We start from the raw sequence: 18,382 nt of genomic DNA, 5'->3' as shown, positions 1-18,382 counted from the left end.
GATGGCACATAGGGAGAGGAGGGCCATTACCTGGGAATCAGTCAGTTTCAGGCTGCAGACTCCCCAGGCAGGATCCTCCGTTCCACTGAGAGACTGCGGTTGCGATTGGTCCGGACAGCATGCTGTATTTAACTGTATACAGGATGTATAACTTATACCAACTGTACATATATAATTATACTAGCTGATATACCCGGCTTCACCCATGTTAATTCAGTACTGGTGTTTATTTGGTGTTCACACGGAAAATCTTATGAAGTTGTGGTTACTTTAGAGATACCAAGAAAAAAAAATACGTTCACCATTTTGCATGGTTCCATGCAACGTTTCCTTTATATAAAATGACATCGGGAAGTGAGAGAATTAGAGAAGTAAAATTTGGAAGCTAAGCTAAGCTTTTGCGCTTAGAATTGAATAATCAAGTTGGGACCCATTAACTTTTCCTATTTATGACATAATCAATGCTTGTGCCAAATTTCTAATTTTGATGACATAGGGAAGTGAGAGAATTAGATTCCGTACATAAAATTTGGACGCTAGTTCTTTTGTGCTTAGAATTGAATAATCCAGTTAGGACCCATTAGCTTTTCCTATTTATGACATAATCAATGCTTGTGCCAAATTTCAAGTTTCTATGACATCAGGAAGTGAGAGAATTAGATTCCGTACATAAAATTTGGACGCTAATTCTTTTGCGCTAGAATTGAATAATCGAGTTGGGACCCATTAAGTTTTCCTATTTTGGACATAATCTATGCTTGTGCCAAATTTCAAGGATGTATAACTTACACCAGCTGTACATATGTAATTATATACAGAAGATACCCAGGTTATACCAGCATGCTCCATATCAATATATACAGGATGTGTAACTTATAACAGCTGTACATATACAATTATATACAGTAGATACCCAGGTTGCCACCACCACAATATAATCGCTTAATTCTGCCAGTGTATTTATGTTCTGAGCTTGTTTCTGGTGCTGTATTTATGTACTGTGCTTGGCTCTGGTGATGTATTTATGTCCTAAGCTTGGTTCTGGTGTTGTATTAATGTTAGCAGCTTGATTCTGGTATTGTATCCGTGTACTGAGGCCTTATGCACACAGCCGTGACGGGCTCCGCAAGCGGAATACCGCAGAGAAGTCCGTCACGGCGCCACCCCAAAGACCCCATACTTACCCCTGGATCCGCTGCGCGAGGTCACGCATGTCACTTTGGCGCGCATGCGCAGTACAGCTCGTGAAGCGCCGGTAGCATCATATGACGCGCTCGGCGGTGGGCGGGGCGCGTATTCACGCTATACTTCCGCTGTGCTACAGCGGAAGTATAGCGTTACGGGCAGCTTCCATTGACTACAATGGTAGCCGTTCGCGCGTATACCCGTGGCAAATAGGACATGCTGCAGGTAATTTCATGCTGCGGAATTCCGCAGCATGTACATTGAGCTATTAGGTTCAATAGAACCTAATATCTGCAGTGAAACGCCGCGGAAATCCGGCCGTGGGAATTAGGCCTGAGGTTGGTTCCTGCTGTATCTATAAATTTGGTGATGAAGCTGTATTTATATACTAAGGTTGGTTCTTGCTGTATTTATGTACTGTGCTTGGCTCTGGTGATGTATTTATGTCCTGAACTTGGTTCTAGGGCTGTATTTATATCATGAGCTTAGTTCTGCTACTGTGTTTAATCAATGAGCTGTTCTGGTGTGGATATGCTGCTTTCTTGCAGCTTTCTGCACAAGCCAGAATACATATAATTTTTTTTCTGAATTTACTTTTGATGGAGTGAGGGAATGGGAAGGGGGAGGGGGAGGGGGGAAGGATTCTGCCCAGGGTGCCAACCAACATAAGGGTGGCACTGCTGGTGGGACAGTGAATGATTTGTCCACTGTGAGGGGGATACTGGCTTAACAGAGGCAGCAGCTGATGGACCTTCCATAGGAATATTAAGAAGTCTGCTTGGTTCAGCAGAAGATGTTGGTGGAGCATTAACTGGACCTGCAGTGGTCATTGGAGTGATGGATGGTCAGTATTAGTTTAGGGGCAGATGGTGCTGAAGATGAGGACAAGACGCTTCTGAGATTCTTGTGGGTAAAGTTACAGATGTATTATGGGTCACGAATATTTGTAACAGCAGTAGATACTTAGGGGGTTGATACGATGGGAAGCTATACCTGGCTGAGTAGACACTTTAGGTGAAGCAGGCAATGCAGTTTTCTGAGATTCTTCATTATCATCATCATCTTCTTCAGACCAATAAAAACTCTCCTGCGTCTTGGACAATAGCCGACTCCTCTCATAGAGCTTGGACTCTAGAATGAATTGCAACTAATTAAAAACGTGAAGAGGAGCTGGCTTCTGCAATCATCATCACTATCACACAGAATATACAGGCTGGTTGTCAGCAGTAATAGATGAGGGCGAGGCCGTGACTACTTCTCAGACAGGATATACAGGGAGGTTGTCAGCAGAAAAGAGAGGGCAGGGCTGTGACTACCTCTTGTACAGAGTATACAGTGATGTTGTCAGTAGTAATAGATGAGCGGGGCTGTGACTACCTCTCAGACAGAATATACAGGTTGCTTGCCAGCAGTAATAGATGTGGGTGGGCTGTGACTACCTCTCAGATAAGATATACAGGCTGGTTGCCAGCAGTTATAGATGGGGGCGGGGCTGTGACTACCCCTTTAAGATAGAAAATACAGGCTGGTTGTCAGCAGTAATAGATGGGAGCGGGGCTGTGACTACCTTCCAGATAGGATATACAGGCTGGTTGTCAGCAGTAATAGATGGGGGCGAGGCTGTGACTACCTGTCAGATAGGATATACAGGCTGGTTGTCAGCAGTAATACATGGGGGCGGGGCTGTGACTACCTGTCAGATAGGATATACAGGCTGGTTGTCAGCAGTAATAGATGGGCGAGGCTGTGACTATCTCTAAGATATAATATACAGGCTGATTGTCAGCAGTAATAGATGGGGCGAGGCTGTGACTACCTCTCAGACAGGATATACAGGCTGGTTGTCAGTAGTAAAAGATGGGGGCGGGGCTTTAACTACCTCTGACACATGATATACAGGCTGGTTGTCAGCAGTAATAGATGGGGGCGGGGCTGTGACTACCTCTGACACATGATATACAGGCTGGTTGTCAGCAGTAATAGATGGGGCGGGGCTGTGACTACCTCTCACACATGATATACAGGCTGGTTGTCAGAAGTAATAGACAGGGCCTTCCTCAATAAATACGTCTTATCACACCTGCTCTCTGCTCTGCTGGTACTCCATCTTGTGACACATTCCCCCAGTCCTCCTGTTTTCTATACGGGGGTCTTCCTCTGCCCCTCTGTTCTGCAGGGTTCCTCTTCTCATATCTCTTCCATCGTGACTGCAGATGTTCTTCCTGCTTCACGGAACTAATCATTTGGAAGTTCTGAACAGACACCTCAGACATATGACAGCGGCCGAGTAATAAGTCAGAGCAGAACTCCATGAGATGGTGAGAGAATCTGCAGTTCTGATAATTGCATTCCCCTCTTATAAAGTAACGGCAAATGTGAAGCTTCGAACAATCCTTCCCGAGATCACATGTGCCATGTAGATACTTCATACACACCTGCAGAAGACAAGATAAAGCTATATACCCATACATAGGTGGCAGTATTATAATAGTTATATTTTTGTACATAGGGAGCAGTATTATAGTGGTTATATTTTTGTACATAGGGAGCAGTATTATAGTGGTTATATTCTTGTATATAGGGGGCAGTATTATAATAGCCATATTCTTGTACACTGATGGCAGTATTATAGCAGTTATATTCTTCTACATAGGAGGCAGTATTATATTAGTTACATTCTTGTTAACAGGAGGCAGTATTATAGTAGTTATATTCTTGTACATAGAGGGCAGTTGTTACCATGCGGCGGTTGCGGCTCCTCCCGAGGCGGTGGTGTTCTGGGTCCCGCGGTCGGGGCGCATCCCCCCGACTTGTGGTCCGGCTGCCGGCAGCGTCGAGTGCACGCGCACCTGGGAGTGCAGCTCCGTGCATGAGCCCCCTTTTGATGTGCTATGGATGAGTTGGCCTTCTCCCTCTCTCCGCCTCTGGGCGGAGGCTTCTGTTTAAAAATCTGGCAGTGACTGCAATCAGTGCCAGTTATTGGTTTCCCTTAGGTTGCTAGCTAGTCTGCATCTGTAGGTCTCCATTCTTTGTCAGCTTGTCTACTATTTTGTTACCATCTGCCAGGTTGTTCCATATGCCTCAGTATTGTTTCGTGTTGGTTTTTTTCACCTGCCTGTCCTGTCGGTAGTCTACCCATTTCTTCTAGGTACGCCAGCGCTCATTCTCGGTCCCTAGATAGCATTGGGACCGCCGCCCAGTTGCCCGCCTGGGGTTAGCCAGGAGTGGAGGCAAGTAGGCAGGGACAGGGGTTGAGGGTAAGATCCAGGGCAACGCGGGCTGGCGTATCCAGGGTAGATTACTGTAAAATAATAATTGGCCCTTAAAATTGCCAGCGGGTTTTGTTTTTACTCTCCAATAGAGGCCATGAGTGCCCTCGCAAGTCAGTTGCAGGCGTTAGTGGTCGTCATCCAAGACCTGTCTGGTTGTATGGTGGCCCAAGAGCAGCGGGAGTCAGTGCATGTTTCTGCTGCCCCTTCCATTCCTGGGCCCAAGTGTCCTCTTCCGGAGGTGTTTTCAGGGGAGAGGAGCAAGTTCTTTGTTTTTCAGCAGGCATGCGGCGGTTGCGGCTCATAGTTCCAGAAAGTGGAGTTAGTTGATTTGTTTTTTTTGGAACTTGGAGGTATTTTTGATGAGCCAGACCGTGCGGGGTTGGCGGTGTGTCATCCATCTCATGTCCCTTCGTCAGGAGCAGCAGTGGGTAGAGGACTATTGCTCTAAATTTAGACAGTATGCTGGTGAAACCTCTTGGAACGATAGTGCACTTAAGGATGTGTTTTTGTTGGGTCTTTCTGACGCTGTCAAGGATCTACTCATTTCTCATCCCGCTCCCGTGACACTCAATGAGGCGATGGAATTGGCAGTCAAGGCTGATAGAAGGCTGAGATCTAGAAAAGAGGAACATCAGGCCCGTAAAAGCTAGGGAACCCAGCAGATCTGCTCCCTTATCTCCCAGGCCAACTTCTGGTGCCAAGCCTATGGAAGTGCCGAGGAACGGCGACGGTTCCGGATGATGCAGCATCTCTGTCTCTATTGTAGCAATCTGTCCTCAGAAGCCGATGCAGCATCAGCCTGAACTGGCGGAAAACTTCAGATCCTAGGCGACTGTCAGGAGGGTCGCCTAGGATCACAGGTACTCCCTAAGGTGTTGGTGCCCTGTCATATTGGCTTTTGGAATTTCACTCGGTCCGGTAAGGCTTTTATTGATTTGGGTGCTGCTGCTATTTTGGTTAGTCTAAGCTTTGTCAGACCCCTGATGAGTTCTTAGCATTGGAGATGCCCATATACTTCACTATCATCGATTCCACCCCTCTGTCTGCGGGTGTTGTCCAGTGGAGGACTCCCATGGTACAGTTCACTGTGGGTGTTCTCCATTCTGAGAATCGGTCGTTCTTAGTAATGGAGAGGATGTCTGTTGATGTAGTGCTGGGTATGCCCTGGTTGGCACTGCATAATCCCTGATTTGATTGGTCCACTCGGGAATTGACACATTGGGGGTTGTCCTGTCATAGTCACTTAGCTACTATGTGTTCAGCAGATGACATATTTATTCCTGAGTATTTGTCTGATTTCCATGACGTATTTTCTAAGAAACGGTCTGAGATTTTGCCTCCCCATAGGGAGTGGGACTGTGGTATTGATTTGATCCCCGACAGTCCCATCCCTAAGGGAGCCATTTTCAATTTGTCGGGGCGGGAGCACGAAGCCCTTAAGTCCTACATCTCAGAGTCTCCGTCCAAACGACACATCAGGCCGTCCAGGTCCCCAGCCGGGGCAGGTCTCTTCTTTGTAGAGAAGAAGGATGGCACATTGAGGCCTTGCGTGGATTATCGGGCTTTGAATAAAATTACTGTGAAGAACCAGTGTTCCTTGCCCTTGATCCCTGACTTATTGAATCAGGTGATAGGGGCCCACAGGAAATTGGACTTAAGGGGGGCGTACAATTTAATTCGCATCCGAGAGGGAGATGAGTGGAAGACTGCGACCAACACCCCGTTAGGACATTTTGAATGTCTGGTCATTCCCTTTGGACTTTGTAATGCCCCCGCTGTGTTTCAGGGAATTATGAATGCAGTCTTCCACAACTTCCTGGGGGAATTCTTGGTCATATATCTCGATGACATTCTGGGGTATTCCCCAGACTGGGATTCACATGTGCGGCACCTGGGGCTGGTTCTGACCCGTTTGTGCGAGTACCAACTTTTTGTCATTTGGAGAAATGCAATTTTGGTACTAAACAAGTGTCCTTCCTTGTTTATGTGATTTCACCCATGGAGATTCAAATGGAGTCTGATAAAGTGGCAGCAATCTCCCAATGGGTCAGACCGGATAACCTGAAAGCTCTCCAGTGGTTCCTAGGGTTCGCAAATTTTTACCGTAAATTCATTAAGAATTATTCGGTTATTGCTCAACCCCTGACTGATCTTACCAAGAAGGGGTCCGACTTGGTAAGATGGTCGCCAGAAGCCCTAGAGGCTTTCAGTTGTCTCAAAAGGGCATTTACTGCCGTCCCGGTACTAGTACAGCCTGATGCACAGTGACCGTTCTTCATTAAGGTCGATGCGTCTGAGGTTGCGGCGGGGGCTGTATTGTCTCAGGAAATCAGTGGGAGAGCTGGGTATAGCACATGCGCGTTCTTCTCGCGGAAGTTCAGTTCGGCGGAACAGAACTACGAAGTGGGTAATCATGAGTTATTGGCGATTAAGTGGTCTCCAGAAGAGTGGCGTCACCATCTTGAGGGGGCAAGGCATCCCATTACCGTTTATACTGATCATAAAAACTTGGTATATCTCACCAATGCTAAAAGACTCATGACCAGTCAGGCCAGGTGGGCGTTGTTTTTCTCCAGGTTTAACTTCATCATTACTTATATTCCAGGGGAGAAGAACGTGAAGGCGGACGCCCAACCACTGTCTCACTTTCCGGTTCGCCGGAAAGTGAGACAGTGGTTGCCGAGAATATCTTGTCACCTGGGGTGGTGGTGGCAGCTGTAGAATCTGATCTCGTCCCTCGTCTACAAAATTATCAGCAGGACGCTGCGAGTGTCGGAGGACAGATGGATTGTGCCAGAGACCTTGCGTCACAGGGTCAGTGAAGAGCGTCATTCATCTGTGCTCCCAGGTCATCCGGGAGTTCAGGGGACTCTGGATCTTTGTTCTAGACACTACTGGTGGTCAGGCATGCCTCGGGAGAACCGCGACTTTGTTAAAGGATGCTCTGTGCACGCAGTAAAAGTCGTCTGCGCCATCCGGAGGGGACTGTGAGACCGTTACCGGTGCCCTCTTGTCCGTGGACGCATTTATCGATAAGACTTTATTACCGATCTACCTGAGTCTCAGAAGTTCACCACGATCCTGGTTGTTGTGAACCGCTTCTCAAAAATGGCTCATTTCATGGCGCTAAAGAAGTTACCTACCGCGATAGAATTTTTCAAGATTTTTGTAAAAGAAATCATTCGTCTACATGGGGTTCCTGAGAATTTCGTATCTGATTGCGGGGTTCAGTTTGTTGCGCAATTCTGGTGAGCCTTCTGTAGAAACATGGGAACGTCGCTTTCCTTCTTGTCAGCATTCCACCCGCAAACTAATGGACAGACTGAGCGGAAGAACCAGGATTTGGTGCAATATTTGCGGTTGATGGTAGCGAAAAGGCACATCAGTGGGCAGAATTCCTGCCGTTGGCAGAGTTTGCGTTAAACAACCGTACTTGTTCTTCCACTGGGGTATCTCCATTCCTTTGCGTATATGGTCAGCATCCTCGCTACCTTACATGTCGCCACAGATGCGCTGCAGGGGGTATGGAAAGAAGTACAGAAGAATCTGGAAGCAACGGGGGCTCGTATGCAGTTGCATAGTGGGAAGAGTCTGTCAGTGTCTGAACCTTACTGGGTGGGACCAAAGGTGTATTTGTCGTCTAAAAATCTCAAACTGAAGGTCCCGTCCTTGAATCTGGCGCCACGTTACGTGGGTCACTTTGTCTTTACGCGGGTAGTAAATCCGCTGGCTTATGAACTTGAATTGCCAGCTACTTGGAAGGTACACAGGGTGTTTCACAAGTCGTTATTGAAACCGTTTGTCCCTTCGGTATGTATATTCTTGTACATAGGAGCAGTATTATAGTAGTTATATTCTTGTACATAGGGGGCAGTATTATAGTAGTTATATTCTTGTACATAGGAGCAGTATTATAGTAGTTATATTCTTGTACACAGGGGGCAGTATTATAGTAGTTATATTCTTGTACACAGGGGGCAGTATTATAGTAGATTCTTGTACATAGGGGGCAGTATTATAGTAGTTATATTCTTGTACATAGGGAGCAGTATTTTAGTAGTTATATTCTTGCACATAGGCACAGTATTATAGTAGTAATATTCTTGTACATAGGAGACAGTACTATAGTAGTTATATTCTTGAACATAGGAGCAGTATTATAGTAGTTATATTCTTGTACATAGGGAGCAGTATTATTGTAGTTTTATTCTTGTACATAGGGAGCTGTAGTATAGTAGTTATATTCTTGTACAAAGGGAGTAGTATTATAGTAGTTATATTCTTGTACATAGGAAGCAGTATTTTAGTAGTTATATTCTTGCACATAGGCACAGTATTATATTAGTTATATTCTTGTACACAGGGGGCAGTATTATAGTAGTTATATTCTTGTACATAGGAGACAGTACTATAGTAGTTATATTCTTGAACATAGGAGCAGTATTATAGTAGTTATATTCTTGTACATAGGGGGCAGTATTATAGTAGTTATATTCTTGTACATAGGGGATAGTGTTATAGTATATTCTTGTACATAGGAGCAGTATTATTTTAGTTATATTTTTGCATATAGAGAGCAGTATTATAGTAGTCATATTCTTGTACATAAGGCAAATATTATAGTAGCTTTTGCTGGTTTATTATTGATGTGGTGGCTTGGTTGCTAGTAGTTGATCATCCATATCATTTTTGATCATCCATATTATTCTTCAGGGAACGATGAGTTTGGCTTGTGCTGTTGTTTTGCTCTTACCGGTTGCAGCAGTTGGTTGTCATTCTGGAGCAGAAGAACTTTTATCTCATCATTATTCAGTCCGCTGATCTCATTGGCTTTTAAAACCAGCTGGTTTTGATATGAAAAAATGTCATGGGAGAATGCGCAGGGTGGCCTGAAACAGATGAAATGTGTGATAGTGCCTGCCGCATAGTTGAGGTGAGATCTCATTTTTGATAATTGTATGAATTTCTAACAGTTATGTATATGCTGCATGTTATCCTGTCTGATTAATCATATCATATATTCAGGTTTAGTTAGTTTTACACCATATTATTTTGTGTTGAAATCCTGCATATTATTGTCAGTTAGACCATTTTTGGTAAAATTAAGATATAGTTTTGGCCTTTTTCATATGTTCGGAGCGCCAAAGACGGGGTCTAGGCAACCCCAAAACTCAAAATTAGCTCCAGTTATTATTTCCTTATCATGGTTGACGGTCATAATCTTTCATAAGGTACTTACTAATGGAAAATAGGAACTAAATAAGGAATGTGTCTGTAGAACCGTTTGATCTTGTGTGGCATAAGCAGCCTCTCTTAGGTGGGTTATGGGCGTGCTGTTAAAAAATGTAATGCCAGCCACTGACCATTGTTAGGTTGTAGGGGATTACTTTTTCTTTGTAACCGTTCGGCTTTGTATGTTCTCGTACATGTGTCTGTTTTATATTATCCTTTTGTAACTTTTCATAAGATTTGGATATTTCTGTATTGAAGCTTAAGACTTTAATAAGTTCAATCCTCGTTACTCTGTAGAACTAATCATCATTGATGTAGACTGTTAACCCTTTGACTATAGGATTGCAGTGAGCACTTGAAGGCATTACTACATTACCAGAAGTTTAGTCATCTGACCTGCCTTATAATATAATATAGCGAGTGGTGGCAGGGTGCATTCTGTGACATCTAGGACTATGTAGGTGGTGGTTGATCTTTGCCGCATTTTACAGTGAGTGAAGGCTTGTGGGAGTGGAAGAACATCAATCCCTTGCAGTCACACCTATGTCATGTGCTAAGAGCCCAGTTCATGATAAACATGTTTTGCTGTATGGAGGAGGGGTACTATCTTAGCACTTGTATTTAGCAACTACATTCATCTCCCCATTATTTCCTACGTGATATGTGTGGGTGATCATTGTCATCGTACTGTGTAAAGAAAGATAATAGTTTACGATAATAAAAAAAAATTTCTTATTTATCGATGCACTTGTTAATTGGGAGAAAATACTCTTCAAACTCATATGAAACTCAGGTATTAGTGTATCTTGACGCCACCAGGAACTCCTGGTGGGGTCAAGTTTGACAGGGGGTGACGCCCCCTGATGCTGATTGGCTGCACAGCAGCCTGGAAAACTAGGTCCAGGAAGGGGAATAAAAGCAGGGGGAAAAAACATGCAGCTGTCCGTGGTGCAAACGGCGATACATTTAATACCTACATCTCCGCCACCGCCCCTGTCAGCTCCGTGGCCGCTGCTCCCCCACTGACATTTGTCAGCCGCCGCTGGGACTGTCTGCTCTGACCTGGCGCTCCACCACAGACATTTGCCGCCCTCACCGCCGCAGGGACTGTGTGGCTCACGCTCCCCCGCTGACAGCTAGCGGCCTCAGCGCTTCTGCTCACCGCCGCAGGGATTGTGTGGCTCCCGCTCCTCCGCTGACAGCTGGCGGCCTCAGCGCTTCTGCTTCGCCGCAGGGAAAGTCGCTGCAAGTGGGGTGCATAACAGTATCGCTCACCCCCACCCTGTCGGCTCCCTGCATCCCACGGTATCTTAACCCTACAGCTGCTGGGGGTCGGCCTGGCTATTGTGGAGTGGCGAACGGGTGTGAGTAGCTATTTTCCATTTGCACCAGGGGCACCTCCATGTTCTTTCCCCCTGCTTTTAGTGCCCTTCCACGACCTAGCTTTCCACCATGCTGTGCAGTCAAACTTGACTCCACCAGGAGTTCCTGGTGGCGTCAAGATACACTAATAACTGAAACTCAAGTGTTACCCGCAGTTCCCTACTTAGAGTAGAAAGCGGTGACAATGAGCTCTGAAATGTCTTCTGGCACCCTTGTATGTGGCCTCTAGAAAATTATACCTAGGTCACCCACCTACTGACTTGTACATTACTCTGGGTCACCCACCTCCTGTTCTGTAAATCACTCCCGGGTCACACCCTCGTGCCTTGTACGCCACTCTGGTTCACACACCTACTGCCCTATACGCAACCCTGAGTCACCCACCACCTGCTCTGTACATCACTCCCGGATCACCCACCTACTGCCCTGTACATTACTCTGGGTCATCCACCTTCTGCCCTGTACGTTACTCTGGGCCACCCACCTCCTGCTCCTTACATCACTCCTAGGTCACCCACATCATGCTCTGTACGCCACTCTGGGTCACCCACCTCCTGCCCTGTACGCCACTCTGGGTCACCCACCTCCTGCCCTGTACGCCACTCTGGGTCACCCACCTCCTGCCCTGTACGCCACTCTGGGTCACCCACCTCCTGCCCTGTATGCCACTCTAGGTCACCCACCTCCTGCTCTGTACATCACTCCTAGGTCACCCACGTCACGCTCTGTATGCCACTCTGTGTCACCCGCCTCCTGCCCTGTACGTCACTCTGGGTCACCCAGCTCCTGCTCTGTACGTCACTCTGGGTCACCCATCTCCTGCTCTGTACATCTCTCCCGAATCACCTACCTCCTGCCCTGTACATTACTCTGGGTCATCCACCTCCTGCCTTGTACGTTACTCTGGGCCACCCACCTCCTGTTCCTTACATCACTCCTAGGTCACCCACGTCATGCTCTGTATGCCACTCTGGGTCCCCCGTCTCCTGCCCTGTATGTCACTCTCAGTCACCCACCTCCTGCCCTGTACATCACTCTGGGTCACCCACCTTCTGCTTTGTACATCACTCCTGGATCACTCACCTCCTGACCTGTACATCACTCCTGGATCACCCACCTCCTGCCCTGTACATTACTTCGGGGTCACCCACCTCCTGCCCCCTACGTCACTCTGGGTCACCCACCTCCTGCCCTGTACGCCACTCTGGGTCACCCACCTCCTACTCTGTACATTACTCCTAGGTCACCGATGTCATGCTCTGTATGCCACTCTGGGTCACCCGCCTCCAGCCCTGTACGTCACTCTCGGTCACCCACCTCCTGCCCTGTACATCACTCTGGGTCACCCACCTTTTGCTTTGTACATCACTCCTGGATCACCCACCTCCTGCCCTGTACATTACTCTGGATCACTCACCTCCTGCCCTGTACGTCACTCTGGGTCACCCACCTCCTGCCCTGTACGTCACTCTGGGTCACCCACCTCCTGCCCTGTACATCACTCTGGGTCACCCACCTTCTGCTTTGTACATCACTCCTGGATCACTCACCTCCTGACCTGTACATCACTCCTGGATCACTCACCTCCTGACCTGTACATCACTCCTGGATCACCCACCTCCTGCCCTGTACATTACTCCGGGGTCACCCACCTTCTGCTCTGTACATCACTCTGTGTCACCCACCTTCTGCCCTGTACGTTACTCTGGGTCACCCATCCCCTGCTCTGTACATTACTCCCAGATCACCCACCTCCTGCCCTCTACATCACTCTGGGTCACCCACCTCCTGCCCTGTACGTTACTCTGGGTTACCCACCTCCTGCTCTGCACATCACTCCTAGGTCACCGATGTCATGCTCTGTATGTCATGCTGGGTCACCCGCATCCTGCCCTGTACGTCACTCTCGGTCACCCACCTCCTGCCCTGTACATCACTCTGGGTCACCCACCTTCTGCTTTGTACATCACTCCTGGATCACCCACCTCCTGCCCTGTACATCACTCTGGGACACCCACCTTCTGCTTTGTACATCACTCCTGGATCACCCACCTCCTGCCCTGTACATCACTCCCGGGTCACCCACCTCCTGCCCTGTACATTACTCTGGGTCACCCACCTCCTGCCCTGTACATTACTCTGGGTCACCCACCTCCTGCCCTGTACATTACTCTGGATCACTCACCTCCTGCCCTGTACATTACTCTGGGTCACCCACCTCCTGCCCTGTACGTTACTCTGGGTCACCCACCTCCTGCCCTGTACGTTACTCTCAGTCACCCACCTCCTGCTCTGTAATTCACTCGGAGGTCACACACGTCATGCTCTGTATGCCACTCTGGGTCACCCGCCTCCTGCCCTGTACATCACTCTCGGTCACCCACCTCCTGCCCTGTACGTCACTCTGGGTCACCCACCTTCTGCCCTGTACGTCACTCTGGGTCACCCACCTTCTGCCCTGTACGTCACTCTGGGTCACCCACTTTCTGCCATGTATGTCACTCTGGGTCACCCACCTCGAGCCCTGTACGTCACTCTGGGTCACCCACCTCGAGCCCTGTACGCCACTCTGGGTCACCCACCTTCTGCCCTGTATGCCACTCTGGGTCACACACTTTCTGCCCTGTACGTCACTCTGGGTCACCCACCTTCTGCCCTGTACGTCACTCTGGGTCACCCACCTTCTGCCCTGTACGTCACTCTGGGTCACCCACCTCGAGCCCTGTACGCCACTCTGGTTCACGCACCTTCTGCCCTGTATGCCACTCTGGGTTACCTACCTCCTGCCCTGTACGTCACTCTGGATCACTCACCTTCTGCTCTGTATGTCACTCCTAGGTCACCCACCTCCTGCCCTGTACACCACTCTGGGTCACCCACCTACTGCCCTGTACATTACTCTGGGTCATCCACCTCCGGCCCTGTACGTTACTCTGGGCCACCCACCTCCTGCTCCTTACATCACTCCTAGGTCACCCACCTTCTGCCCTGTACGTCACTCTGGGTCACCCACCTCGAGCCCTGTACGCCACTCTGGTTCATGCACCTTCTGCCCTGTATGCCACTCTGGTTCACGCACCTTCTGCCCTGTATGCCACTCTGGGTCACCCACCTTCTGCTCTGTACGTCACTCTGGGTCACCCACCTTCTGCCCTGTACGTCACTCTGGGTCACCCACCTCGAGCCCTGTACGCCACTCTGGTTCATGCACCTTCTGCCCTGTATGCCACTCTGGGTCACCCACCTCCTGCCCTGTATGTCACTCTGGGTCACTCACCTTCTGCTTTGTACGTCACTCCTGGGTCACCCACCTCCTGCCCTGTACACCACTCTGGGTCACCCACCTCCTGCCCTGTACGCCACTCTGGGTCACCCACCTCCTGCCCTGTACGCCACTCTGGGTCACACACCTCCTGCCCTGTACGCCACTCTGGGTCACCCACCACCTGCTCTGTACATCACTCCCGGATCACCCACCTACTGCCCTGTACATTACTCTGGGTCATCCACCTCCTGCCCTGTACGTTACTCTGGGCCACCCAGCTCCTGCTCCTTACATCACTCCTAGGTCACCCACATCATGTTCTGTACGCCACTCTGGATCACTCACCTCCTGACCTGTACATCACTCCTGGATCACCCACCTCCTGCCCTGTACATTACTTCGGGGTCACCCACCTCCTGCCCCCTACGTCACTCTGGGTCACCCACCTCCTGCCCTGTACGCTACTCTGGGTCACCCACCTCCTGCCCTGTACATTACTCTGAGTCACTCACCTCCTGCCTTGTATATTACTCTGAGTCACTCACCTCCTGCCTTGTATATTACTCCGGGGGCACCCACCTCCTGCTCTGTACATCACTCTGGGTCACCCACCTCCTGCCCTGTATGTCACTGTGTCACCCACCTCCTGCCCTGTACTTTACTCAGTCACCCATCCCCTGCTCTGTACATCACTTCCGGGTCACCGACCATCTGCCCTGTACGTTACTCTGGGTTACCCACCTCCTGCTCTGCACATCACTCCTAGGTCACCCACGTCATGCTTTGTATGCCACTCTGGGTCCCCCGTCTCCTGCCCTGTACGTCACTCTCAGTCACCCACCTTCTGGCCTGTACATCACTCTGGGTCACCCACCTTCTGCTTTGTACATCACTCCTGGATCACTCACCTCCTGACCTGTACATCACTCCTGGATCACCCACCTCCTGCCCTGTACATTACTCTGGGTCATCCACCTCCGGCCCTGTACGTTACTCTGGGCCACCCACCTCCTGCTCCTTACATCACTCCTAGGTCACCCACCTTCTGCCCTGTACGTCACTCTGGGTCACCCACCTCGAGCCCTGTACGCCACTCTGGTTCATGCACCTTCTGCCCTGTATGCCACTCTGGTTCACGCACCTTCTGCCCTGTATGCCACTCTGGGTCACCCACCTTCTGCTCTGTACGTCACTCTGGGTCACCCACCTTCTGCCCTGTACGTCACTCTGGGTCACCCACCTCGAGCCCTGTACGCCACTCTGGTTCATGCACCTTCTGCCCTGTATGCCACTCTGGGTCACCCACCTCCTGCCCTGTATGTCACTCTGGGTCACTCACCTTCTGCTTTGTACGTCACTCCTGGGTCACCCACCTCCTGCCCTGTACACCACTCTGGGTCACCCACCTCCTGCCCTGTACGCCACTCTGGGTCACCCACCTCCTGCCCTGTACGCCACTCTGGGTCACACACCTCCTGCCCTGTACGCCACTCTGGGTCACCCACCACCTGCTCTGTACATCACTCCCGGATCACCCACCTACTGCCCTGTACATTACTCTGGGTCATCCACCTCCTGCCCTGTACGTTACTCTGGGCCACCCAGCTCCTGCTCCTTACATCACTCCTAGGTCACCCACATCATGTTCTGTACGCCACTCTGGATCACTCACCTCCTGACCTGTACATCACTCCTGGATCACCCACCTCCTGCCCTGTACATTACTTCGGGGTCACCCACCTCCTGCCCCCTACGTCACTCTGGGTCACCCACCTCCTGCCCTGTACGCTACTCTGGGTCACCCACCTCCTGCCCTGTACATTACTCTGAGTCACTCACCTCCTGCCTTGTATATTACTCTGAGTCACTCACCTCCTGCCTTGTATATTACTCCGGGGGCACCCACCTCCTGCTCTGTACATCACTCTGGGTCACCCACCTCCTGCCCTGTATGTCACTGTGTCACCCACCTCCTGCCCTGTACTTTACTCAGTCACCCATCCCCTGCTCTGTACATCACTTCCGGGTCACCGACCATCTGCCCTGTACGTTACTCTGGGTTACCCACCTCCTGCTCTGCACATCACTCCTAGGTCACCCACGTCATGCTTTGTATGCCACTCTGGGTCCCCCGTCTCCTGCCCTGTACGTCACTCTCAGTCACCCACCTTCTGGCCTGTACATCACTCTGGGTCACCCACCTTCTGCTTTGTACATCACTCCTGGATCACTCACCTCCTGACCTGTACATCACTCCTGGATCACCCACCTCCTGCCCTGTACATTACTCCGGGGTCACCCACCTCCTGCTCTGTACATTACTCTGTGTCACCCACCTTCTGCCCTGTACGTTACTCTGGGTCACCCATCCCCTGCTCTGTACGTCACTCCCGGGTTACTCACCTCCTGCTCTGTACGTCACTCCCGGGTTACTCACCTCCTGCTCTGTACGTCCCTCCTGGGTCACCCACCTCCTGCCCTGTACATTACTCCAAATCACCTACCTCCTGCCCAATATATTACTCTAGGGTCACCCACTCACCTCCTATTTGGCCAGCACCTGCCCTGCAGGTAGTGTCTGCACAAGTGCAGCTTGTCGCAGTCCTCCTCCGGCTCATTGTTCAGGTACTTGGTGCAGATCCTCGCAGCGGTCCAGGCCAGGATCAGACCCCCGACCTGCAGGAACTTCTGGGGTTCATCCTGCAGGATTTGATCAATCTCATCAGCAGGAAGCTCCATGAGTTCGGGCAGCACGTCCCTGGGCAGCCGACCCCCATGTTTGCAAAGCAGCTTAGTCAGGAAGGCAATGACTGTCGGGTCCGACATGATCCTGGGGCCCTTTGTTGTGGCCCCTGGATGTCTCTATGCATAGGAACCTGGAAAAATTGGACTTTCTTGTTGCTAAGACAAGTCTTACTCCTACTGTAGAAAGGTGGATACTTCAAAGGAAAGGACAGGAAACGAAACTGAAGCAGAAGAATCCAACCAAACAGGGATCTGATCCAAGTATTTGTTTCCTTGTAGATTATGTGTGACTCAGAAAATGCAGTAAGAAAACATGTATTGTGCAGTGCGTATATATACTACATGTCATATATGTAGTGTCCTGAAGTATACATATCTAGCCCCTACATAACTGTCCAAAAATGCTCATATGTGTCCCTAAGGCTGGGTTCTCACTGGGCGGATTCCCGACGGAAATCCCGCGGTTTGGCCGCAGCGAAAAACCGCGAGATTTCCGCCGGGAGAACCGCTACTTCAAAACCAACAGCGGTAGAGCAGAGCGCAGCCGCAGCGGGAAAAAAAATGAACATGCTGCGGTCGCCGAAGCCTCTGCCGGCTTAGCCGCAGCGGATTTGCCGTCCCATGTGGACGAGATTTCTGAGAAATCTCTTCCACATGGCTGGCTAATCCCGGGATTAGCGGCCGCATGCAGATTTGCCGCGGCGAAATTCCGCACGGAATTTCTGCGGAAAATACGCCCTGTGTGAACCCAGCCTAAATGTCTGTCATGTCTATAGTGTAGATGCACTGTGCAATTGTCTTGTCACATCACTCCTAGGTCACCGATGTCATGCTCTGTATGCCACTCTGGGTCACCCGCCTCCTGCCCTGTACATCACTCTGTGTCACCCACCTTCTGCTTTGTACATCACTCCTGGATCACCCACCTCCTGCCCTGTACATCACTCCCGGGTCACCCACCTCCTGCCCTGTACATTACTCTGGATCACTCACCTCCTGCCCTGTATATTACTCTGGGTCACCCGCATCCTGCCCTGTACGTCACTCTGGGTCACCCACCTCCTGCCCTGTACGTTACTCTGGGTCACCCACCTCCTGCTCTGTAATTCACTCCGAGGTCACCCACGTCATGCTCTGTATGCCACTCTGGGTCACCCGCCTCCTGCCCTATACATCACTCTGGGTCACCCACCTTCTGCTTTGTACATCACTCCTGGATCACCCACCTCCTGTAATTTGTGTGTATTGCACAGCTGCAGCACCCAGGCGGTTAATGTTTAGGTCTGCCTTGAAAATGTAA

At 49.9% G+C, this 18,382-nt stretch overlaps 1 protein-coding gene across 4 annotated transcripts in view; it reads right to left on the bottom strand.

Moving 5' to 3' along the window:
* Nucleotides 1-17,278, bottom strand: part of LOC136611312 (protein mono-ADP-ribosyltransferase PARP12-like) — a 42,857-nt gene extending 25,579 nt beyond the window's left edge. For 2 of the 4 annotated variants that reach the window (XM_066590811.1, XM_066590812.1), the window contains exons 1-4: nt 16,880-17,278; nt 9,211-9,346; nt 3,266-3,620; nt 2,179-2,316 (exon numbers count right to left, since the gene is read on the bottom strand). In XM_066590811.1, the coding sequence (XP_066446908.1) occupies nt 2,179-2,316; nt 3,266-3,620; nt 9,211-9,346; nt 16,880-17,163 (913 nt within the window). In that variant the 5' untranslated portion in view covers nt 17,164-17,278. Of the gene's footprint in view, nt 1-2,178; nt 2,317-3,265; nt 3,621-9,210; nt 9,347-12,155; nt 12,245-16,572; nt 16,625-16,879 lie in introns of those variants that run through there. The other 2 variants (XM_066590815.1, XM_066590814.1) reach the window with 2 other exon arrangements.
* Between the last annotated feature and the right edge of the window lie 1,104 nt (nt 17,279-18,382).

Source organism: Eleutherodactylus coqui, chromosome 2, assembly GCF_035609145.1.
Source record: "Eleutherodactylus coqui strain aEleCoq1 chromosome 2, aEleCoq1.hap1, whole genome shotgun sequence".
NCBI classification, from domain to species: domain Eukaryota; kingdom Metazoa; phylum Chordata; class Amphibia; order Anura; family Eleutherodactylidae; genus Eleutherodactylus; species Eleutherodactylus coqui.
The sequence above is the reverse complement of the archived record's forward strand: the minus strand, read 5'-3'. Positions and strand labels throughout refer to the sequence as shown.